A 26,233-nucleotide genomic window follows, 5' to 3' on the forward strand; every position below is an offset into this window, starting at 1 on the left:
AATACTTAAAACCCACAGGCAACTCTCTCAACTTGTGAAGTTTCCCATTAGGGCAGTAGGGCTTAGGCAAAAGTTGCTGGGGATATTATAAGTCCCAAAAGCTTTGAGTAGACTATAATTTTGCAATAATATTTGTTGATTTTTTTCCGATGTGATTTGATATTGAAATTGTTAGAGATGTCACTTCTAGGAAGGTAATAAAGTTCTGAGAAGAGGGGTTTTTCCAGAAGCACTAATTTCAGATAATAGCCCTCAGTTATGCTCATAAGAAATAGAAAGATATTTGGCATACCGCAAAATTGTACACAGGAAAACAGCAGATTGCAATCACAGGGTAAATTGTTTAGTGGACAGGAAAAACTGCATCAACAGGGAATTTTAGATATTCGCCCTCTGAGCACCTTTGTGCGGAAGGAAAAATGCTTACACAGTCCTAGGTTCTGTCTGCCTCGGATAAGGCCGACTGGATGGTAGCCTTGGACCTGCTATATGCTTTCATGTCCCATTTTTGCAGTCCCACAGAAGTTACCTGCAGTTCAAGGTAGGCAAGGAGCATTTTCAGTTTGTCATTCTCCCCTTTAGCCTTACCAGCACCACTCCAGTGTTCAAGAAAGTAATAGCAATAGTCACCACATATCTTCAGATGTGTGGGGGTACCAGTTTTCCCCTACCTTAACGACTGGCTGTTAAAAGCAGGCTCGCCACAGTCACTCATAAAGCATTTCCAGCCAATGGCGAACCTCTTAGCGTCCCTGGGGGTTCTTGTTCAATGTACCAAAGTCACACCTGACTACTTTGCAAAGACTTCCTTTCATAGGACCTGTCTTGGATACCGTGCAGTTCAGGGCAATGAGTCAAGGACACTGGGGCTTTGAACCAGATATTTCAGCCTCGCCCTGGGTCTTGGTGAGAGTAGTTCTCTGGCTTCTTGGCCTCCTGAATTCCACATCCTGCTTGTTGACTATGCCAGGTGGCATACGAGGGCTGTGCAGTGACATCTCAATTTTCAGTGGGCTCAGTACAAAGTAAACCTGTAGGATTCTACCCAGGTTTCAGAGGAGACTGCAATGGATCTGCACTAGTAGCTGCTAGACTGCAGTTGGGTCAGCAGCAGACCCCTCTGTCAACCACACATAGAGCTGAAATTGGTAATGGCTGCGTCATAACTGGGTTGGGGAGGTTATCTGGGATAGGTGGAGATCAGAAGACTATGGTCTCCATCAGAAACCTGACTCCAAATCAATCTGTTGGAGTTATTCACCTGGCATTGAAAGCTGTCTTACCATTCATCAAGGGGAGGCTGGTATAGGTTCTCACAGACCATACCACCGCTATGTGGTACTGCAACACGCAGGGCGAAATTGGGTCCAATGCCAAGAGGCTCTGTGCCACTGGAGATGGCCAGAGAATCAGGGCATCTCCCTGATCGTGAACCACTTCGCAGGATCTTTAAATACCAGGGTGGAGAATCTCAGCTGGTGATGCTTGGCAGATCACAAATTGTGGTCACACCCAGAGGTAGCAGAAAACATCTTACAACAGTGGCAAGAACCCTGGCTAGATGTTATTCTCACCATCAAGTACACATAATGTCAAAACTATTGCCTACTGGAGTTTCCATGAAGGCTCTCTATGGGAGAAGCGTTATTGCTAGAGTAGAGCATGTGGCTCATGTACGCATTTCCATTTATACCTATTCTGCCCTCAGTTCTAAAGGGTGATCAGGAGAGAAAACTGAGAACGAGCAGGCCCAGGTCATTCCAGTGGCTTCGGTTTGAGTCAGACGTGTGTAGTACTTATGGGCATGAGCATCTGTTCTCCGATCAGGCTTCCCCTTCGGGAGGATCTTTGGTAGCTGCAGCCAGGCTGGGTTCTGCACCCAGGTCTGCGCAGTCTACACTCCATGCTTGGCGATTGAGTGGAAGCTGTGAACTGTGTCCTATTTACCTCCTGAAGTTGTGGATGTTATCCCTGCTGCCTCGCGACGCTCTACAAAGTCCATTTATGCCGCACTCTAGGATATATTTGTTGCCTGGTGTGGAACCCACAACACTGACCCGTTGCAGGCCAAACTATTTGATGTTTTATTTGTTTTGTCTTTGGCCCAGCAAGGTTTGTTCTGGGCACCATTAAATGTTATTTGTTGGCTCTTTCTGCTTTTGGCAATTGAGTGGAAGAAGTTAACTGTGTTCTGTCTACCTCCCAAAGTTATGGATGTTATCTTTGCTTCCTCGCATCTTTCTATAAAGTCCATTTATGCTGTGCACTGAGATAAAGTTGTTGCTGAACCCACAACACAGACCCAATGCAGGCTAAACTATCTGATGTTTTATTGTTTATTTTGTCTTTGGCCCACCAAGGTCTGCTCTGGGCACCATTTGAGGTTATTTGTCGGCCCTTTCTGCTTTTTTGCTTTTGCCGGATCAGTCATCCTTGTATAAATTACTTGTTGTGATGAGGTTTATAGAAGGTTTAACCCACACATTTCCTCCAAACCCGTTTGCAATGCCACAGTGGGATCTCAGTTTGGTCCCAACTTTCCTCATGTGTACTCCCTAAGAGCTGATGCACAGCTCCTTGCTCCGTCTTCTAACTCTAAAGACAGTATTCCTTGTTGCGGTTACTTTAGGTCATCGCATTATTAAGCTTCGGGATCTCCATGCATTAACCTAACACCACCTTTTTCCCAGATAAATTGTGTTGAGGACCATGGCTGCCTTTTTGCCAAAAGTTGTGACGATGTGTAATTTATCACCCTCCCAATATTCTCTCTGACAACTCACCCCTTGAAAAGGAAGAGAGAGACTATTGGCTGGATCTCAAAGTCTTGCGTTTTCACATTAATTGAGCTAACAATAATCGGGAGGACGATCAGCTTTATGTGGGGTTCTCTGGGGCAAAGAAAAGAAAGGCTGTGTAGAAAAGAACTTTGTGAAGGTGGATATGTTCTCTGCTTAAAGAAGTAGCTTCCTTTGAAAGAAGCAGCCTCCATAGGAACTGAGGGCTCATTGCTCCAAGGCCAAGGCTGCTGCCAGAGTGTTGACACCTGGAGTGCCTGTTCTTCATGTCCATCAGGCCATCGGAATCAAATGTACACTTTCACAAAGCACTACTGCCTTGACAGCAAGGCCCAATGGGAAGGGCATTATGCCTGTTTGGTCCTGAGGACTTTTTCATCTGAATCCATTCCACAGACCCTCCATTTTGGGAGGTACTGCTTTGGTATCTATTTTAAAGGTGAGGAATCTGTGGTTAGAAATGTCTGTCAGAAAAAAGTTATTTACTCTGTCTTTCTAGTGGCTACTCTATCTAACTGCAGATTCCTTTCTGTGTAATGGTCAGTTTTTCCATCGTAAAGTACCATATTAGAGAGCTGCACACTGGTACCTCTGATTTGTTGTGTTCAACACACCCGAGGGTGTGAACAGAGTTAAGAAAGAAACTGTCAGTGTGCAAAGCTGGTGTTTGTGTGGCTCCTGTCTGTCATTTCTAAGGCAGAACAGGGTCAGTGTAGAGCCACACAGTGCCACCTGCTGGCATGTGGAAGCACTGGTGTGAAACCTTTCTGGATATCATTAAGCTTATGGGGGATATTGTGAAGGTTAGGAATCTGCAGTCAGTTGGAGTATTCACCAGAACGAATGTCACTGAAGGTAATTAACATGTTCTTTTCTGTCTCTTAGAAATCTTACTCAAATGAAGAAGTGTTTATCAGGCTCAAAATCCTATTGGGAGAAGAAATCTCCAAATCAGAATTTTGGGGATTTCTCACAACACGCAGTTGCTCTCAAGGTGGACAGATTCAAAGGGGCCTCAAAGAGGCTGGGTGCTGTGACCCAGAACTAGAAGCGAGAGGTTCTTCGCAGTCCCAGATGGCAAGGGGCCACAATCTACAATCCAGGGATTATTTCCATCACTAGAAAGGCCGGTGGGACTAGCCGCTCATCTGCTCTGCCAGGCACTGACCCAACTGAGGTCCAGGTCAAACTGCCGGCCTTATCTCTAAAATATCTCCAACACTCTCTCCTTGCCCTTCACCTGAACCTCAGCGCCTCCTGAATCATCCTTATCCCTCATTTGTGCAACAGGGTAGCTTGCATGATTACCACCACTTGCACTACCTTTGACTGTGCATGTAGCACTTACCACCGATCAGACCTGAGAAGGATGGGGTGTCAACAACAAAACAGGCCACAGGTGCCACAGCACAAATTTGGATCGCCATAAGCTCCACAGTCTTTTGCAAATCTAGAGCAGCTGTGAAGGCTTCACAGACAGGTTTAAGTCATAGCAATGAACGTTCTAATGTATGTTGCCCATCTTGGTCGCAGGGTCAAGACTGATTTGCATATGGCTGGGTCCAAACTGGAATGGCATGGTGAGCAAAAAAACTATGGATTTAGGCCAAGATCTCTGTACTCGGGTGAATGTATGACCTTGTTCTGCATTCTGTCCATAAATTGTTCTTTTTGCATCTTGATCAGACCAAGCCCGAGAGAGAGAGTCTTTCAGAAGGAATAGGCCCAGCAGAGGATAATGCTGGAAACCAAGGACTTAAAAGATTTGAGAAATGGGATGAAATGGCTTTGGAAGATGTGGTATGTGGAGGATTGGAAGGGACATACTTGGAAGAAGAGGAAAATGGGGACAGAGGCTTGGAGGAGGGAGATTTGTCAGACTTGGAGGGTGCGAACAAAGTGGCTTGGAACTTGGAAATAGACAGGTGGGCTTCTAACCCATTCTTCTCTGATTCTTGCAGGTGGTGTTTGTCGACAACCAGAAGAAGACTGTGCACTTCCAGGATGAAGCATCTGTTCAGTATGACTGGCTTCTTATCGCAACAGGCAGCAGGTAAGCACCTCACATATCTAAATTGTACATTTATTGACGATGATTGTGAACATTTGTACAATGCACATTGTGGGATTAACTTTCCCATGGATCAGCACTTTCAGTATTGGATTTACACCCCATATGCAATTGGAACCACAAAACTGTGATATACTGTTCTTGTAACCAACCGGAAGGGTGTTGATTATATGATGTATCCTTTGAGCCTGCCATACATACGGGAAGCTTTTGCAGGGAGTCCTAGATGTTGCATGCAGTGTCTCTCACTGGTGATAATTATCTTGCATGGATCCCTAAGCAATGGAACATGGGATGCCTTGAATGCATATTTTTGGCTTCGGCCACAGGTTAGTCCTATCTACGGGAAGCATAAATTGTGAGTTTTTTTTGTTACATGGTGTGTCTTGTACATATGATCAGTATCTAGAATGAATTCCTAAGAAAGGAGGCTGGAGAGCTCTTAAAAGTTTGTCACCAACAGCAGTGTGGTCAAAGATTACTTTATGGTGTTACAAGCCCCGCATTATGGCCAGTACGCAAGCTGATGAGATACATATATCTCAAATTGTCTATGTTTTTATATGCTGTGTTGTAGGTCTGTGGTAGCAGATTCTGCGACTACTGATGACTATAGAAGTCAGAACAATATCGATGACAAATAACCAAGCTAAACAAATGACGAATACTACCTACACTTACAAATCTGTTAGTGAGCGGGCATTCACTCAGTGAGATTTAGATGGGGAGGAATTAATGCATATAATAGGTAAGGGTGCTTCAATAATTAGGAGGTTGCCATAGCTTAATACTAATCATGATGATTGTTTTTAAGAGTTTAACTACAGGGAAATGCCCACTTCCCCATTGATGATGAGGTCCGAAAACCCCCCACATAGGCTGAATATTATTAAACGGTCCAAAGTCACATCTTGTGCCATATATATTGGGGATATCGCAACTTGAGGGGTCCCTTGTATATATCAACGGAGTGCAGTGCCTTTCTGTAGGTGTGCAGTTAAACGTACTTGTGGATGGGTTAAGAGTTCACTATAGGGAGTGAGATTATGTTGATTTGCAGTGACCACCATTAAGGGCAACTGGATACCTAGCCTGCCACTTGCCTGTGGCCTTTAGTTCCTGCTTGTTCCAGCCTGATCCAGTGACACCGTCGCTGCCCCGGTTTTCCTGTTCACCATTATTCCTGACCCCTGGACCTACTTAATACAAGCCAGCAGCACAACTGCTTCAGTAGGCACCAGGGCACCTAGCCTGCCCCTTGCCTGTGGTCTCCAGTACCTGCTTTTTCCAACCTGATTCAGTGACACTGTGACGTGACACCGTAGCTGCCTGGGTTTTCCCCTCTCACCATTCTGCCCTGCAAGAGAAGCCCCGCCCTTCCCAGGACCTACTTAAGCCAGCAGCATAACCGGAACAGTAGGCACCTGGACACCTAGCCTGCCACTTGCCTATGGCCTCCAGTTCCTGCTTGTTCCACCCTGATCCAGTGACACGGCAGCTGCAGAATTTCCTCCCAGGGAATTTCCTACTCACTGTTCTTCCTGCCAACAAAGGCCCCGCCCACCTCAGAACTTACGTAATGCTGGCTGCAGTGAGACCGCGGCACTGGCACACCAAAGGCCAGTCCATCTGTGCTGGACTGTGCTCCGTGCAAGGGGATGACTGACAAGACCACCTTGAAGATAGCCCTCGACCTCTACCACTGACAATTAAGAGAATCGAAGAATATGGCCTTAGCCTCACGCATCGAATCAAGGTCCAATAACAGCAAAGAGCCCTTCAACATTGTCAAATAATTCTCCAACCCCGCAGCTGCAACAAAAAACATTACCCCCCAACCCCTGCCCCCTCACACACACAGGGACCTGCTAAAACCTTGCAAACTTCTTCCACGACAAGATCACCTACATCTTCTGGAACTTCAAACCCCATCCCAAGGCCCCCGACATCTTCAAGCAACATTACGACCATGCTACCACCACAGATATCCCACTATCCCACGGGAGCCAGCTCGCTTCCCAGGAAACCATCTCCATCATGAACTCGGTCCACTCGGGTCCCAACCGACCAATGCCTCCCCACATCCTCAACCTAGGCGAAACCAGAATCAGCCACATACTCAGCACCTTGTTCAACACCTCAATTGCCACAGCCACCTTCCATGAGGACAGGAAATATACAGAAGTCAATGCCCTTCTAAAGAAACCTTCAGCAGACTCTAGCAAACTCAACAGCTATCAACCGGTCTCCCTGTTTCCAATCCTAGCCACAGTATTAGAAAAAGCCATCAACCAACAGCTCTCCTCACATCTGGAATGGAACCTTCAACTCAACTCCTTCCAATACAGGTTCCTCAGCAACATCACCTAGACAGCCCTTATCGCGGCTACTGAGGACATCTGAGCCCTGTGTGACTGAGGAGAGACCGTGGCTCTGATCATCCTAGACCTTCGGCAGCCTACGATAGGTCTCCCATCACAAGGCTGCACAACATAGGCATTCAAGGAGCCACTCTCAGATGGATCGCCTCTTTCCTCACTAAAAGAACGCAAAAAAGTGCACCTTCACTTCGGAACAGAAAGAAATCATCTGTGGAGTACCCCAAGGATCCTCGCTCAACCCCACCCACTTCAACATCTCTGGCCAGCATCGCCAAATCCCATGGACTCCACATCATATCCTATGCCAACAACACACAACTCATCCTCTCCCTCCCTGAAGACACCACCAACACCAACTTCCACAACTGCACGACAGACGTCTCCAACTGGATGAAGGACAACTGCCTGAAAATCAACACGGACAAGTGAAGTTCTGATTTTTAGAAACAAAAGCTCCCTTGGGACGCATTCTGTGGCCATCAGAACTCTGACCTACTCCTACCCACAGTGACCACACTAGGAACCTAGGCATCATTCTAAACAACAAGCTAACCATGATTAATCAGGTCCACGTCTTCTCCTTTTCCTGCTTCTTCATCCTCCGCATGCTTTGTAAGACACTCTAATAGCTAACCCAAAGCTCAAGATACACCATCACCAAAGCCCTTATCTCCAGCCGACTGGAATATGGCAACTCTCTCTACATAGAGATTGCAGCTCACCTCCCTCGATGACTACAGACCATACAGAACACCGCAGCCAGACTCATCCTGGATCTCCTTAGACGAACCCACTCACCCCTACCTCCGGGAACTCCACTGGCTACATGTACAGAAGAGATGCCAGTTTAAGCCCCTGACCAATGCATACAAGTTCCTACACAACTGCCAACCTTCCTACTTGAACCACTGCCTGAACTTCCATCAGCCACCCAGACACCACCTCTCCGCATCCCTTTTTCTAACCCTCACCACCCCACATCCAACGTAGCAGATGCGGAGGTCGCTCCTTCTCCTACCTAGCAGCAAAGACATTGAACAAGCTACCCTTTTGTCTACAGACCTCCCCAGCTAAACAACTGGACCTTGCCAGCATTTGAGTACCCTCACGGGTGACAAAAGGCGCTCTACAAATCTACTGATTTATTAAATGACAGATCTTTTTGTATTTCCATTAGTTGGGATTAATTTCTCTTTCTACCTATAAGACATGATAAACTGGTCTTTTTAATTTAGTTTTCTAAGCTATAGGCTTTTGCTATCATAATTGGTCATTTAGGAGAGCCTTATGCCTTTTTTAATCCACTCGTTTCTGATTTAGGGAAGAGATAGGCAGGAAGATATAGAAGCCCTGATGAAAGCGGAGTGACCACGTGGAGCACCAATTCTTTCAGCTGAAGCATGTCTGCAAATTAGGATGTTGAAACATTGTGTTTTCTATAACATCTGAATTTTGGTTTTAACTACGATATGGGTAAACATTATGTTATGTTATGTTATGTTACATACATTTGTAATGCGCACTGCTGCCCCAGCAAAGGGGCGTCCAGGCGCACGGCAGGTAAAAATGCAACACCACAAGCAACACAACAGAAAAGAGGAAAGAGAATTTATTAAAACAAAAAGGTTTTTAAGGCCTTGCGAAAAACTAAAAGATCATCAAGCAGGCGCAACTCTACAGGAAGGGAGTTCCAGAGCTCGGCTGCTCTGACCCGAAAAGAACGGCCAGCAGCCCGACACAACCTGTATCGGGGAATCACAGTGAGTGCCTGACCCAAGGATCTCAGGGGCCGAGCAGGCACATACCAGGACAAAAGATCCGCAAGAATAGAAGGGCCTACCCCCCTCAAAATCTTGAACGCCATGCACAGCACTTTAAACTGAATTCTGGCCCGGATAGGCAGCCAGTGCAGTGATCTCAATGTGCTGGAGGCCGAACAAGAACGGGGTAGGCCAACAATGGCTCTCGCTGCAGAGTTCTGAACACGTTGGAGGCGGGTGACCTCAGCCACATTGGACCCTACCAGAAGAGAGCTGGCATAGTCCAGGCGAGATAACACTGTCGCCTGGACAATCAGCTGCCTGGTGCGATGGTCAAAGAACTTCAAAACAGGGCGAAGCGACCGTAAGATACCAAAGCAACAGGCCGCGATTTTCTTCGTGTGGCCAACGTAGCTGAGGGAGGGGTCCATCCATACTCCTAGGTTCTTTAATTCCGTAACCGGAAGGGGGGCCGGCCCCAGCTCCACAGGCCACCACCTGTCCCCCCATAGCTCCGATCTCTTACCTACGATCATGATCTCTGTTTTCTTAGCGTTGAGCTGGAGACAGTTGTTCCTCATCCAGCTCGCCACCGCCCTAAGTCCACTCTGAAACCTGGGGGCATCCCGGTCGGCATCCCCGCTGATCGTAACCGCTAGCTGAGTGTCGTCAGCATATGAGACCATAGTCATGCCCCATTGCTTGACGACCTCAGCCAGCGGTCTCACGTAGAGATTGAACAACGTGGGGCTCAGCGAGGATCCTTGCGGCACCCCCTGCTTCAAAGGATGGCATTGGGACTGGAACGGTGGAACGGCAACGCTAAAGAAACGATCGTCTAGAAAAGACCGGAACCACTGGAGGGCAGGTCCACCCAGCCCAATCTCCTCCAGGCGATGCAACAGGATAGGGTGCGAAACAGTATCAAACGCGGCGCTCAAGTCCAGTAAGACGAGCGCTGCTGTCTGTCCCGCATCCATCACCGTGCGAAGATGTTCAGCCATGGAGAGGAGGGCGGTCTCCGTGCTGTGTCCAGCACGGAACCCATTCTGGGTGGGATCCAAGATGTTAGCATGGATAAGGTGGGCAGAAAGAACTTTGTTGACATGGGCCTCCAACACTTTAGTCGGCCACGGAAGTAAGGAGATGGGCCTATAGTTTTCAGGTTTCTCTGGATCCAGGGACGGCTTCTTCAAGATGGGAGAAACCACTGCCCGCTTCCAGCTAGCGGGTACCGTGCTTGATTCCAACGAGATGTTAATCAGGGAGTGAACCACGGCCCGTCCCACAAACGACTGCTCTCTAAAAAGAGTCGCAGTGAGGGGATCAGCGGGGGACCCTGATTTGACCTGCAGGGCCAGGAGGTCAAACCCCTCTGATGTCAGCGGGGGCAGCACGTGCAAGGTGGTACCACCATAGATATTGATCGGAGGCTCTGCCGGAGGCCCTGTACAAGGGAACGTCCGATAGATGTTTTCGACCTTTTCCAGGAAAAATCGAGCAAGAGCCTCACAGTGAGAGGTGGAACCAGTCGTCGTGATACAGGCACGCTTTGCCAAAAGGTCCTTCATCACTTTAAAGATGGTTTTAGAGGGGTTGGAGCTGTTGCCAAATTCAGTAGCGTAGTAAGCTGCCCGAGCTTGGCAAACAGCCCGATGGTAAGCTTTGACGGAGGCGAGATAAAAAGCTTTCTTCCCGCTATCGTACGCCTTCCGCCAAGCCCTCTCTGCTCGCCTACACCCACCCTTGAGAGTACGTAAGGCACCATCGTACCACGGACTAAAGTCCCTGGAGCTGACTTTACAAGCGGCAATAGGGATAAGGGCGTCAAGCGCCTTGGAGATCCAGGAGCAGAACTTCTCGTAACCTGAATCAACCAGCATCGCAGGTTCTAGAGGCTCCTCGGCGAGGACACGATGTAAGTCCTCCAGCCGTAATTTACTCCATTGCCGCCTTGTAACCAGCTTTGCCGGGGGAACAATAACCATTCCTGGCAAAGGGGTGCAGATGGTAACCAAAGAGTGGTCCGTCCAGCCAAGAGGTGTAACGGCGGAGACAACCGCGTCTGCCAAATTGGTGAAAAAAGGATCTAAGGTATGGCCGCCTGAATGGGTAGACTGACGAACCATTTGCACCAGTTGAAGGGCCTCCAGGTCGGCAAGAATACCGCTAACCGAGGGGGAGGTAAGGTTCTCAAGATGTAAGTTGAGGTCGCCCAAAATCGAGAAATTAGAACAACCTACCACCAAAGAACTAACCACGTCGGGGAAGGCCGCTCTAAACGCCACATCACTCCCAGGGGGGCGATAAACCACCATCCCCGAGAGTGTAAAATGTGGGGTGACCGAGATCTTAAACACCGCACTTTCACATCCCGGAATGGTCAGACCAGACCAGCTGCCAGTGAGGCCAGGTCGCAAGGCCAGCGCAATACCCCCTCCCCTAGTAGATCGGTTAAGGGTGAAAACCGAAAAATCAGAGGGAAATGCCAAGTTGATAATGGCCACATCGTCATCCTTCAACCACGTCTCGGTGATGGCTACGATGTCCGGAGCCTCTTCCTGTATCAGGTCAAACACGGCCTGATAATGCAGCACCAGAGACCTGGCATTCAGGCTGAAGATGCGAAGAGAATGCTTGGCACGGATCTTACTGGGGGCAGCCGTAGAATATTCGTGTGCGCTCAGGGTAGGGGAATCTAAAGACCACCTACCACACGCACAGTGAAAGGGGCCTACTAGTGGGTGTATAGGGGGAAGGGTACAACTCACAATTGAACGACCAATACCCCGCAAAGTGTCGCCAGAATACACCAGCATGGTAGCGAGAGCCGAACCCGAGACCAATTCTCAAGAACCCCGCTGCGCCCTGCGCGCCCCTAGCGCGGACGGGCGCAGACGGGCAGGACTCAGGCACGACTCCGGCTAAGCGACGGCGTCCCACTGCGCGTACCCGCAAAAATATTTTTACTTTTTACTTTTACTGGAATCCTGCATTTTTCTAGGACAATACCTTATGTGAGCTTCTATGTTTTGAATGAGCCCATTCTGGTGGTATTTACCTACCTGGATAAAACTAGACACCAATGATGAAGCATGCAGCCAGTTGGTGGAAGGGGTGTCTCCTCCTAGTATTTAAATAAACCAGTAGGCAAGTGGGTAGAATTTTAGGCAGGAATCAAACCGTCCCAGAGCTCTCCCAACTTCTGTATAATTGATGTCTTTTGGGAGGATATATAATTAGCTCTCTCTCTCTCTTGTTGTGTGATACTACTGATTTATCAGCCAGGGCCATCTTCTCTGAGAAGGTGTTGCCATTTAATGTGGACCTTGCGGGCGCCCTTCTGGCTACGTGGTTTAAATCCCGCTCATACCTGCCGATCAGCCAACTAGTGGCTAGGAGGCATAGGCCAGCTACTGGTGATCCTGAATTTCTAACTAAGCACCTGACATGGGAGAGCCTAATTGTCCAAGCTTCACCAAGCAAGGTAAATTCCAATGACTTTCCAACCAACCATCCTTATATGGAATCAAAGAGAATTGATAGTTTGAGGTAGATTCTTTACAGCCTGACTAGCCCTCTGATCCAATACTTCATTGTCTCCAAGAATGATGTAGGCTACGTAATGCCTCTCTGAGGAAAGATAGAGTCAAAATTGCTCTGACTCTGATCTTGTCACCTCTGGACCCAGGAGAATGTATGGTGTCCTTGGACTTTCAAAACGTGCATTTCTGTATACCTATCCTGCAATTCTACAGGTGTTATCTAGTCTTCAGTGTGGCCGATAATCCCTTTCAATTTACAGTGCTACCCTTTGGCTTTACTCAGCTCCTTGGGTGTTCACAAAGTGATGGCAGTTGTATCTCTTTCTACAAAATCAACCTTTTCTGCGTGGTCACTCTAGATTTTTCACTTTTTTCTGGACCCTATATTATTGCTGGCATTAGAACTCTGTGCACTTTGCCTTTGCTAACCAGAAGTAACGTGGATGTGCTACCCTGTTAAACATGGTTGAATTGGCATAATCTAAATTGGTATATTTACCTTGCCCGTAAGTCCTTTGTATATGGTAAAGAGTGTACCCAGGGCTTGCAAAGGTAAAAGCTACTAGTGAACTGCAGCACCTATTGCCCAATCCTCTACAGTGATAGTGCACAGATGGCTTCAGGCCTACCCTGTGTAGCCTGATTGTAGCAGGATACAATTTGCATTTCGACCTGTCAAAAGAAACCCTTTTAAAACCTTGCTTTTAAATATGAATAAGTCACCCCTATGTAGGTGTTGTAGCTCACTTGGCAGGGTGCATTGTTTTTAAAAGTAGGACATGTAGAAATGTAATGTTGACAGGTACTTACAGTGACTAGCACCCAAAAGCTGTTTTCAACTGTGGTAGGCTTAGCTGTTTAATGTAGAAAACGAGGATGCTGATTAAAATACTAATATGGTATTTTGGGAATGAGACTAGCTAGAAAAATGAATTGTGAACTATTTTTAATAGTTATTGAAAATCCAGTTCAATGACGAAGTCATATCTTTCATAAGTATTAAGGAAAAGCAATGTTTAAAAAATTAGTTTTTTCCCCTGCCTGATGTTATTGGAGGCTAATTTGCATTTGCTCTCCAGCTTCTCCAATCCAGTGATTAGAATTTGAATAGGTGTGAAAAAGATGTAAAATGCCTCTTGGGAGCAAACAATAGACTGGCCCGAATGGGCAGATATGAACCCTCTGAACCTGACAGAATGTTCAGGGAGGGGCTTTGGGTCTCCTTTTGACAGCATAGTGTTGAATGCTGCATGTCAGGTCTACTGAACTATATTTAGCATTTCAAAGGATGGGAACAGGATGCCAAGAAAATTCTTGTGAATGCACTGTCTGGTTGCCAACAAATCCTACTTTTGTCCTGCCAAACTTCTGTCTCTGGGGTTATTATGGGTAAAGTGGCCGCCTTAAACTGGATTTTAGTGCTAGATGTGGGAGGATATTAGGATTACCATAGTACACTCCCCACACTTACCCCCAGCGCCCATGTTTTTAGTGTGGCAAAGACTTTCGTCATCTTGAAAATGCCCAAAGTAGACAGGGGTGGCCCGAGAACTTTTACCTGATTGGTTAGGATGTGCCCAGGAGTCATTTCCAGCCACTTGGTAGAGCCAGATATAAATGTGACACCTCCAGGTACCCACTTTAGAATGCTTTCTGGATCTGAGGAAGAAGAGGACTGAACCTGCTGTCTGTGACCTGAGAGGAGTGGCAACTGGATCTGGACTAGACTCTAAAGTGTTAACCTCTGCCTGACACCTTGCGAATCATCAAGTGCCGCCCCTGAGATATTGGGAGTTTTAGATGTGTACCCTCTGGTGGATTGGGACTTAAAGGACTATGTCAAAAAGTAAAATCTTTGTGCAGGAGGAACCTGGTTGTTGTATCTGATCCACAATCCATTGCTGTCAGCCTCAAACTGAACCTTGGTCCCGGTCTACCGAGACCATCGACTGTTGTCGATTTGTGCTTTTAGGCTCTATTTCTACTTAAAACTTGAAAAATCATTTCTTTGGATTTCCTTCCTGGATGTTTGTTGTTTTGGTGCTGTTTTGTTTATTAAATATTGTTTTTCTAATTAGTTGTGGGGTTTTTATTCTTTAGTATTTTGACTTTTTAACTATATTAGAGCTGCATAAGTACTTTACACATTTCATGTAAGTTAAGCCTGTCTTCTCTATGCCATAGCTACCAGCGGGATTGAGTTCCAGTTTATTAAGTGACCTTAACGGTTCACCCTGACAACAATTGTGATTACTACTTTAGGTGGCTATAAGGCCCCCAACTGATAACCCAATTTCCCAAATATCTATTCTAAAGGTGAGGAATCTGCAGTTAGTAGTATCCATCCAAACAAGTTACTTACCATCAACAAACGTCTTTCTGATGAATACTCTATCAACTGCAGATTCCTCACTGTCCTACCACCTCACCATTCTGCGGAGTGGTCTCTATTACGTCTAAAAGATCTCAGGTTAGAAAATCCACACATTGTCTCAGTAAGTTTATTCTGAACTGTACGTCTGACGGCAAGGAGAATGATATGAGAAACTGATGTCAGTGTACAAACTCCTCAAACACGCCTACAAAGCCTTCCACGACACAGGACCAGCACACCCTGCCTCTCCACCCTGTCGCTGACCCTATTCAGGAAGGATCTCAAGACCTGGCTCTTCAACTGAACCTCAGCGTCCAGAAGGATTAGCAGCCCCCTTTCCCCCCTCAGCTCCTTGAGACCCTAACGGGTGAGTAGCCGCACTTTACAAACCCTGATTGATTGATTGAGGATGATGCCTGTATGCAGCTCCACTCCGTACCTTCCAGGTAATTTTTATGTCCTCTCATAGCCTCATGGAGCCACCTCCTGGTGTGTGGGACATTGCTAAAGAATTCTCTGTTCTGTATCCAATATGGTAACTGAGGATATTCTAAAGGTGCGGAATCTGCAGTCAGGGTGTGCATATAACTTGTTCCTCTAGCTTCTCCATTAGCTCCTTTTGGATTTTGATCATTTTTTTCCTGCATTCTCTTTAAGAATTTTAACTCCAGATCCCCTTACTAATTTTTGTTGTTTGGTGTCACCTTCAGCATTACAGTTTTCTCCTTTTTACTAAACTGACATAGGAATTTTACTGATTTATTTCATGGCTTAAAGGGTCTTTGTATTTCTAACACAATTGACATACTTTTATCTGAGCTAGGCTTGTTACTTTAACCATCCACCACTAAAGTTAATCCTAGGTTTCTCCAGTATTGGGGTGTCTTTCATAGATTCACATGCTTGAATATTCCCCGTCGTCGGAGTGGGAGTCCCACGGTAAATAATATAGCAATATATACAGTAAAAAAAAAAATATATATATATATATATATATCCAAGAGAAAAGGCGCCAAGCTCGGTTCTGGACAAACACAACTTTATTTCATTTGGCGCAGGCACGAACAGGATGAGATGAACCTGACGCGTTTCAGCAGTTTTGCTTTTTTCAAAGGTTTAGTCATCACGTGTGCAGTGTCCCAGGTAAAGTTCATGATTGCAAGTGTCTCACTCCTGCCATACTCGCTCTCCCATAATTCACCATTGAGCCGCAGTACAATTGCTGGTGTAATCACGATGATGTTATTCATGCCGCAAACTCAAGAAGTGGTGTTGCAGGTAAGTATGGACGGTGAGACAAAGGCTGGTGCACAAAATGTCATCTTGTAAGTAGCCCCACACTTAGAATAATGCGCCTGTGTCCAGAACCTGCTTTACGGAGGTGTCAGCCTCCTTCAGCTCCCTTTCTCACCTTCAGACTGCAATAATCGCCGGTAATTCCAAAGGCTTGCAGAAAGGCGAGCGGGTCATGCCCCCCAAATTAATATCCTCCAAACGCATACTGTCGTCGGGGGGCCTCCAACCCTGCAGGGCGAGCCTGGCTACATTGGAAGACAGCACTTTCCAACAATTTAAATCCAAGAGAAAAGGCGCCAAGCTCGGTTCTGGACAAACACAACTTTATTTCATTTGGCGCAGGCACGAACAGGATGAGAAGAACCTGACGCGTTTCAGCAGTTTTGCTTTTTTCAAAGGTTTAGTCATCACGTGTGCAGTGTCCCAGGTAAAGTTCATGATTGCAAGTGTCTCACTCCTGCCATACTCGCTCTCCCATAATTCACCATTGAGCCGCAGTACAATTGCTGGTGTAATCACGATGATGTTATTCATGCCGCAAACTCAAGAAGTGGTGTTGCAGGTAAGTATGGACGGTGAGACAAAGGCTGGTGCACAAAATGTCATCTTGTAAGTAGCCCCACACTTAGAATAATGCGCCTGTGTCCAGAACCTGCTTTACGGAGGTGTCAGCCTCCTTCAGCTCCCTTTCTCACCTTCAGACTGCAATAATCGCCGGTAATTCCAAAGGCTTGCAGAAAGGCGAGCGGGTCATGCCCCCCAAATTAATATCCTCCAAACGCATACTGTCGTCGGGGGCCTCCAACCCTGCAGGGCGAGCCTGGCTACATTGGAAGACAGCACTTTCCAACAATTTAAATCCAAGAGAAAAGGCGCCAAGCTCGGTTCTGGACAAACACAACTTTATTTCATTTGGCGCAGGCACGAACAGGATGAGAAGAACCTGACGCGTTTCAGCAGTTTTGCTTTTTTCAAAGGTTTAGTCATCACGTGTGCAGTGTCCCAGGTAAAGTTCATGATTGCAAGTGTCTCACTCCTGCCATACTCGCTCTCCCATAATTCACCATTGAGCCGCAGTACAATTGCTGGTGTAATCACGATGATGTTATTCATGCCGCAAACTCAAGAAGTGGTGTTGCAGGTAAGTATGGACGGTGAGACAAAGGCTGGTGCACAAAATGTCATCTTGTAAGTAGCCCCACACTTAGAATAATGCGCCTGTGTCCAGAACCTGCTTTACGGAGGTGTCAGCCTCCTTCAGCTCCCTTTCTCACCTTCAGACTGCAATAATCGCCGGTAATTCCAAAGGCTTGCAGAAAGGCGAGCGGGTCATGCCCCCCAAATTAATATCCTCCAAACGCATACTGTCGTCGGGGGCCTCCAACCCTGCAGGGCGAGCCTGGCTACATTGGAAGACAGCACTTTCCAACAATTTAAATCCAAGAGAAAAGGCGCCAAGCTCGGTTCTGGACAAACACAACTTTATATCATTTGGCGCAGGCACGAACAGGATGAGATGAACCTGACGCGTTTCAGCAGTTTTGCTTTTTTCAAAGGTTTAGTCATCACGTGTGCAGTGTCCCAGGTAAAGTTCATGATTGCAAGTGTCTCACTCCTGCCATACTCGCTCTCCCATAATTCACCATTGAGCCGCAGTACAATTGCTGGTGTAATCACGATGATGTTATTCATGCCGCAAACTCAAGAAGTGGTGTTGCAGGTAAGTATGGACGGTGAGACAAAGGCTGGTGCACAAAATGTCATCTTGTAAGTAGCCCCACACTTAGAATAATGCGCCTGTGTCCAGAACCTGCTTTACGGAGGTGTCAGCCTCCTTCAGCTCCCTTTCTCACCTTCAGACTGCAATAATCGCCGGTAATTCCAAAGGCTTGCAGAAAGGCGAGCGGGTCATGCCCCCCAAATTAATATCCTCCAAACGCATACTGTCGTCGGGGGCCTCCAACCCTGCAGGGCGAGCCTGGCTACATTGGAAGACAGCACTTTCCAACAATTTAAATCCAAGAGAAAAGGCGCCAAGCTCGGTTCTGGACAAACACAACTTTATTTCATTTTGCGCAGGCACGAACAGGATGAGATGAACCTGACGCGTTTCAGCAGTTTTGCTTTTTTCAAAGGTTTAGTCATCACGTGTGCAGTGTCCCAGGTAAAGTTCATGATTGCAAGTGTCTCACTCCTGCCATACTCGCTCTCCCATAATTCACCATTGAGCAGCAATTGTACTGCGGCTGATGACTAAACCTTTGAGTGCTGTCTTCCAATGTAGCCAGGCTCGCCCTGCAGGGTTGGAGGCCCCCGACGACAGTATGCGTTTGGAGGATATTAATTTGGGGGGCATGACCCGCTCGCCTTTCTGCAAGCCTTTGGAATTACCGGCGATTATTGCAGTCTGTAGGTGAGAAAGGGAGCTGAAGGAGGCTGACACCTCCGTAAAGCAGGTTCTGGACACAGGCGCATTATTCTAAGTGTGGGGCTACTTACAAGATGACATTTTGTGCACCAGCCTTTGTCTCACCGTCCATACTTACCTGCAACACCACTTCTTGAGTTTGCGGCATGAATAACATCATCGTGATTACACCAGCAATTGTACTGCGGCTCAATGGTGAATTATGGGAGAGCGAGTATGGCAGGAGTGAGACACTTGCAATCATGAACTTTACCTGGGACACTGCACACGTGATGACTAAACCTTTGAAAAAAGCAAAACTGCTGAAACGCGTCAGGTTCATCTCATCCTGTTCGTGCCTGCGCCAAATGAAATAAAGTTGTGTTTGTCCAGAACCGAGCTTGGCGCCTTTTCTCTTGGATTTAAATTGTTGGAAAGTGCTGTCTTCCAATGTAGCCAGGCTCGCCCTGCAGGGTTGGAGGCCCCCGACGACAGTATGCGTTTGGAGGAGATATATATATATATATATATATATATATATATATATATATATATATATATATATATATATATATATATATATATATATATATATATATATATATATATATATATACCAGTAATCATATAAAAACAGAGATATAAGTAGGTGATAAACATGAAGAATGTCCCTATATGAAATCTCCATAGAGATACATTAAGAGAGAAAAAAGACATTCGCATTATGTTGGTCCAAACTACAGCCAATCAGGCGTCAGCTCCCCTCTATGAACCTTCTCCTCAGAGCTCCTCATCTTAGATTTTCTACCGCACGTCGTGTGAAAGGTAGTCTCCCTGAGCTCTGCTCAGTTTTTTCTCTTCAGCATGTCTTCAAGTAAGAAGTCTCTGTTTCGACCTTGTTCCTCTTGTGGAAAGCTACGTTTATATTCAGAAGACCCACACAGTAAGTGTATTTACTGTCTTTACCCGGATCATGAAGTGGGTAAATGTAAATTCTGTAGAACTTTTTCTACAAAAACTCTTAAAGACAGGGAAGGCCGTCTCTTGTTGTGGCTCCAGAGACTGAAAGATAAGGATGAAGTGGTTTCTGACGTAGAAAGCTTTACTTCTGGCCGATCCCACACAGCCTCAAACCGCAGCAGTGTACAAGATCTTCCTTCTCCTTTCCTTAAGAAGAAGAAAATGTCTCTGTCTATGACATCTGCCATGTCCTCTTCCATGGCTGCTGCGATATCGCCCACGAGACATAGTTCTCAGGCTGCTGAGGCATCGACTTCCCAGTTTTCTGGTAAAAAATTGGCTTCATCGTCGACGAGACTTCCGACGACGAAATCCGCCATTTCCTGCTCGTCGACGGTGACTCTGACGACGACGTCAGCATCAAGGTCGTCGACGGCGGTCCCGTCGACGTTATCGTCGTCGACGATGATTATCAGTACTATAAAGACTGTGTCGTCAGTGTTGCCTATTGCATCGTCGTCGACGAAGATCTCGTCGACACTACCATCGTCGTCGACGAAGACTGCAAAATCTGTCTCGTCGACGCTTACATCGTCGATTCATGCGTCGACGAGTACTCCGTCGACGAAGAAAAAGAAGACCTCGTCGTCGTTCCCGTCGACGACGACTCCGGCGACGACAGCTCCGTCGACGACAGCTCCGTCGACGGTGGTTCCGTCGACGCTGAGTTCGTCGACGCTGGTTCCATCGACATTGGTACCGTCGACGGTTCCATCTACGAAGATGTCGACAGAGGCCTCTGTGCTTTCGACCCCGTCGACGGCAATCTCGTCGGTGAAGATAAAGATTAAAAGAGCAACTTCTGCGCAGAAGTCAATCAATACAAATATTTCTTCCGCGTCTTCAGCGACTACTTCGTCCTTTGCCGCTGTACCTTTGTTGCCATTGCCTCCAAGTGGTCAACAGAATGTCTGGTGAGGTCATACTTTTAGATGATTCCCAACTTCCTTCACCATTGTTCGCAACTGATTCAGATCAAGAGTCAGGAGAAGGTTGACCTGAATCGTTCGGAACAGCACACAGTCCATCGGATTTAATAATAAAATGCCAGGATGAAAGTAGTGAGGATGAGGGACGTTTTTATCAGGAAGAAATTGCTACGGAAGGACAAACTGCGACGTTACCATTGTCGCTTATTACAAATCTCCAACTCATGCTGGATGATTATAATCGGCGTTTTCCTTTATCACCACAAGAATCTGTAGTTCCTGCTGTTCCAGTGGTGCCAACACCTGTGTCGGTACCAGTACCAGTTATAACACCTTCAGTTCCGCTGAGACAGTCATCAGCTCGAACATTAATTCATCATGACAGTGATGAGGAAGTTCCTCAAGACAAGGAAGATGGTGAGATCCTGGATGATGGTGGCGATGGTGATGATGATGATGATGATATGGCGGAGTGGGATGACTACCATGCCCAAACAGCATCTCCCTCTCCTGTAGCACCTGGAGACTCACCACCTGTCGACATTGCAAGTTTTCACCAGTTGATGGATAGAGCAGCCCAACGATTCAAATTAACAACGGAACATAGAGAAGAGGATTGTTTTCTTTATGACTTTAAAAATCAACCTTACAAGCAGACACACACAATCCCCATTATCGAATTCATTTGGGATGAGGGCAAAAAGATAATGAAGACACCAAATAGCCTTCCGGCACAGGTACCTAGGTTGGAGAAAAAGTATAAATCTCCAGTAGGAGCTCCAGCATGCCTCACTGGTCAGTCGAAACCAGATTCTGTAATTACACAGGCTGCGCAACGTCGAGCTAGAAACCCTGCATCTACAATCACTGCACCACCTGATCGTGATGGACGTCGCATGGATGCCATAGGGCGAAAATTTTCATCAATGGCTTCCACTACTGTAAGAGCGGCTAATGCCTTAGCCATTTTAGGTCGTTACGACCGTCAAATATGGGCAGATATAGCGGCGTTGGTTGAGATGTTACCTGAGGTATCTAGGATTGAAGCTGTGAAGCTTCTTCAAGAGGGAGAGAGTACATCTGCAGAAATAATCGACTGTGCAGTGGACATCGCCTGTACAGGTTTCCGCCAACTCGCTGGAGCTGCGGTATTGCGCAGACAAGGTTGGTTACACTCAACATCTTTTCGCCAGGAAGTGCAGGCAAAAATATTAGATATGGCATACGATGGAGAATCTTTATTCGGAGATCATGTGGATGAAGCTCTCCAATCGATCAAAAAAGATACAGAGACTGCTCGCTCTCTAGGTACACTGCAATTTCGAAAGCAGCCATTTCGGGGTGCACGCGGACGCGGCACCTCCTCTAATTTTCGAAGAGGAAGCAATCAATACCGGCCATACAACCAGGGTTCCAATCGGTATACCTACAACCAGCAACAGTCCTCTCGGCAGCAATCTTCCAAGAATTACAGAGGAAAATCCTCGTACAGAGGTTCCAATTCTAAAAGACAATGACTTGTGTCAGTCCCAGAAAATTGGAGGTCGAATCTCACTGTGCTGTTCTCAATGGTCCTCCATAACAAAGGACCGTTGGGTTCTGGACATTGTATAAAAAGGTCACACGCTAGAGTTCATCGAATTTCCCCCACCCACGCCACCTACCGGACCACCGCCGGCGCATCTCAAAGAACTTTTTCATCAAGTTCAACTGTTAATACGCAAGGGAGCCATAGAGGTGGTACCAAGATCTCAAAGAGGGAAAGGATTTTATTCCCGATTCTTCCTTATCACCAAGAAGAATGGGGAATGGAGGCCAATACTAGATCTGAGGGCCCTCAACAAGTATCTAAAGAAACAATCTTTTCGTATGTTGACGCTTGTCGAGATCTTGCGTTTACTCTCACAAGCAGATTTCATGGCGACTATCGACCTCCAAGATGCATACTTTCATATCCCCATACTACATCGACATCGGAAATTTCTACGCTTTCGAGTAGGTCGAAAGGATTTCCAGTTCAAGGTGTTACCATTCGGTCTACGATCTGCCCCGCGAGTGTTCACAAAAGTGCTCGCTCCTGTGGTAGCTTTCCTACGTCTCCAGGGTGTTCAAATCTTCCCATATATAGACGACTGTCTCCTAAAATCACAATCAGAAAATCAACTTCTACGGGGGACACGCCTTTGTCAGGATGTGTTTTGCTCCTTAGGACTATCAATAAATGCCATAAAGTCCCATCTACAGCCCTCTCATCGCAGGGAATTTCTAGGAGCAACACTGGATACAGTGTCAACAAAGGTGTTTCTCTCCCAAGACCGTCTTCAAAGGATTCTTCGACTAGTGTCCCTTATAAGATCAAAAAAGTCTGTTTCAGTAAGACTATTAAAGTCATTTCTGGGGATGGCGTCATCGTGCATTGCCTTGATCCCTCATTGCAGGTTAAAGACACGCCCCATACAGGAGGAACTAGACGTCCAATGGCGTCAAGTTACTGGGTCGTTCAACGACGTTGTAAACGTCACAGACCGTATGGACTCGGCACTCAAATGGTGGACACAACCATTGAATTTAACAAAAGGAATTTCATTTCTGTCGGTAGTGCCAGACATGACAATAACAACAGACGCCTCTCTAGAAGGATGGGGTGCTCATTTGGAGGATCTTTCAGTAAAGGGGAAGTGGACGATGTGTCAAAAAACCTGGCACATCAACAGGTTGGAACTCATGGCTATATTTCTAGCTCTCAAGTCATTCCTTCCTTTAATCCAAGGAGAAACAGTCCTAATACAGACGGACAATACAACCTGCATGCACTACATCAACAAGCAGGGCGGAACAAAATCTCCGAAACTGTCTCGACTAGCGCAGTCGATCTGGGATTGGTCTCTCGACCATCGCATCACGATTGCAGCAGTTCATCTACCAGGGGCGGATTCCCTGAGCAGGTCCTCCTCGTCGACCCACGAATGGGAGTTACATCAGCCAACTCTAGAGATGATATTTCGACGATGGGGTCGTCCACAGCTGGATCTCTTAGCCACACCGGAGAACCGGAAATGCCGAGATTATGCAAGCTGGCATCCCCATCAAGGGTCACAGGGCAATGCCCTTTTGATGAACTGGTGCAATCTGTTTGCCTACGCTTTTCCCCCAATCCCTCTCGTACCGCGAGTGCTGTGGAAGATGCGGAGGCAGCCCTGCCATCTACTGCTCATAGCCCCACGATGGCCTCGACAGGCATGGTTTTCGGAGCTGCTCCTACTTTCCCAATGCGAACCAATCCTTCTACATCCCCGTGCAGATCTATTTACAATGAGCAAGGGGAAAATTTGTCATCCGAATCCCTCATCACTGAGCTTATCAGCTTGGAACCTGAGTACTGTGAATTTGCCCATCTAGACATTCCACAGGACTGTAGAAACATCTTGGCTCAGGCGAGGGCCCCTTCTACGGTGAAAACGTACAAGTTGAAATGGAGGAGATTCTGCCATTGGTGTGCATCTACTGGGGTTCATCCAATTCACTCTACACCAGAACAATTGCTGCCGTTCTTCTTACAATTGGCTAAGTCCGGACTTTCTCATGCAACTTTGAGAGTTTTTCTGGCGGCAATTTCGCGTTTCCGTCAGGATGGTTCAACTTCCCTTTGTTCTTCAAGGATAATGCATCAATTCTTCAAAGGGTTGTTTCGTAAATTTCCACCTGTTAGACGCCCTCCTACATTGTGGCACCTTAACATCGTGTTGTCACAATTAATGAGACCACCGTTCGAACCAATACATAAGGTCGATTTGAAATATCTGACATGGAAGGTGGCTCTTCTTCTAGCACTAACGTCTTCACGTCGTGTCAGTGACATCCACGCTTTTACTATCAATCCTCCTTTCCTACAGTTCAAACCAGATTCTGTAGTATTACGCACTAATCCAACATTCTTGCCTAAGGTGCCTGCAGATTTTCATATGAATGAACCAGTCATCTTAAAGACCTTCTTTGCTAATCCTCAAACACCTGCGGAGCAAAGGTTACATTCCCTGGATGTGAAACGGCGTTTAAAGTTCTACATCAGCAGAACAGCTTCTTTTCGAAAATCCGACCAGCTCTTCATAGCTTATGGACGGTTTCACAAGGGGCGTCCAGTTACAAATCCAACCATTGCACGTTGGGTTTCAGCAGCCATCGCCTTCTGCCATCAAAAGGCGAACAAGCCTTTGCAGTCACCAGTGAGAGCTCACTCCACTAGAGCGGTGTCATCCTCAACCGCCTTATTTGCTGGAGTGCCGTTGCATCAAATCTGCAGAGCAGCTACATGGTCGAGCAGACATACTTTCACAAGACACTACTGCTTGGCGACTTTAAACGAGGAGGATGCTGCAGTTGGGCAGGCAGTGCTTCGCAATCTTTTTAAATAAGGTGAGCCTCTTCCTTCCCTCCTCCATATTGTTTCCATTTACATGAATAATGATGTCATTTGCATTTATATAGATTTTGAATAACATCTTATATATATATAAAGATGTTGATTGTCATTACGATTCCAGTTTTTGTATGATTATGGAAACAATGGTAATTCTTACTGCTATCTATTCTATATTCAAGCATGTGAATCTATGAAAGACACCCCAATACTGGAGAAGAACAATTGTTACTTACCTGTAAACAGTTGGTTCTCCAGTATTGGTGTCTTTCATAGAATCACATGCGACCCTCCCTCCTCCCTTCAGAGGCTCCCTTCTCCTCATACACTCTAAAATCACTCTGGTGTGACGAAAATCTGAGGTGAGGAGCTCTGAGGAGAAGGTTCATAGAGGGGAGCTGACGCCTGATTGGCTGTAGTTTGGACCAACATAATGACAGAGATAGACTGCGAATGTCTTTTTTCTCTCTTCATGTATCTCTATGGAGATTTCATATAGGGACATTCTTCATGTTTATCACCTACTTATATCTCTGTTTTTATATGATTACTGGTATATATATATATATATATATATATATATATATATATATATATTTTTTTTTTACTGTATATATTGCTATATTATTCCCCGTCATCTCCGACGACGGGGAATATTCAAGCATGTGAATCTATGAAAGACACCAATACTGGAGAACCACCTGTTTACAGGTAAGTAACAATTGTTCTTTCTCATCAAAATTAGTTTTGCCTTAAGAAGGCAATGGGTTTCTAGCTTTGTACAAGTCGCATACTGCTAATCCCAGCTAACATTCTGGATCCTCGCATTGACCTATATACTATTTATGCATTTAAACATTAGAAAAGCAGCATTTCACAGTTGCTCAAAGTAACCCAATAGGGTCTAAATTTAATTTAAGGAAGACCCTACAAGTGACTAGATTATATATTGTATTGGTACATAATGATTCAATAAAGAAGAATATTTCTTTAAGTAGATTGGGTTTCTAAAAACCAATCCTTGGTTATTCGCACTCACTCGGTGACCTAACTCAACAGTCCTGTAATTCGCCAATGGTTCAGCTGGGTTGGCTCTTTTAGGACTACATAGCCCTCAACAATATATGTCCATGCTTGTCATTGCAGTGACGCCAAGCACAAAATTCTCCAACAATGATGCTTTCCAAACACACTTTTGTCACACACATTAAAAAAATTGTGAAGCTACGAATACT

General features: G+C 46.2%; 1 protein-coding gene across 3 annotated transcripts in view; it reads left to right on the forward strand.

Moving 5' to 3' along the window:
* The window catches only part of LOC146858246 (apoptosis-inducing factor 3-like), a 569,318-nt gene that overhangs the window by 300,307 nt on the left and 242,778 nt on the right, over nt 1-26,233 (forward strand). For all 3 annotated transcript variants that reach the window (XM_085649067.1, XM_085649066.1, XM_085649065.1), the window contains one exon: nt 4,760-4,851. In XM_085649067.1, coding sequence (XP_085505193.1) covers nt 4,760-4,851 — 92 coding nt within the window. The remainder of the gene's footprint in view (nt 1-4,759; nt 4,852-26,233) is intronic.

The sequence above is a fragment of the Triturus cristatus genome, chromosome 3_2 (genome assembly GCF_964204655.1).
Source record: "Triturus cristatus chromosome 3_2, aTriCri1.1, whole genome shotgun sequence".
Taxonomy (NCBI): domain Eukaryota; kingdom Metazoa; phylum Chordata; class Amphibia; order Caudata; family Salamandridae; genus Triturus; species Triturus cristatus.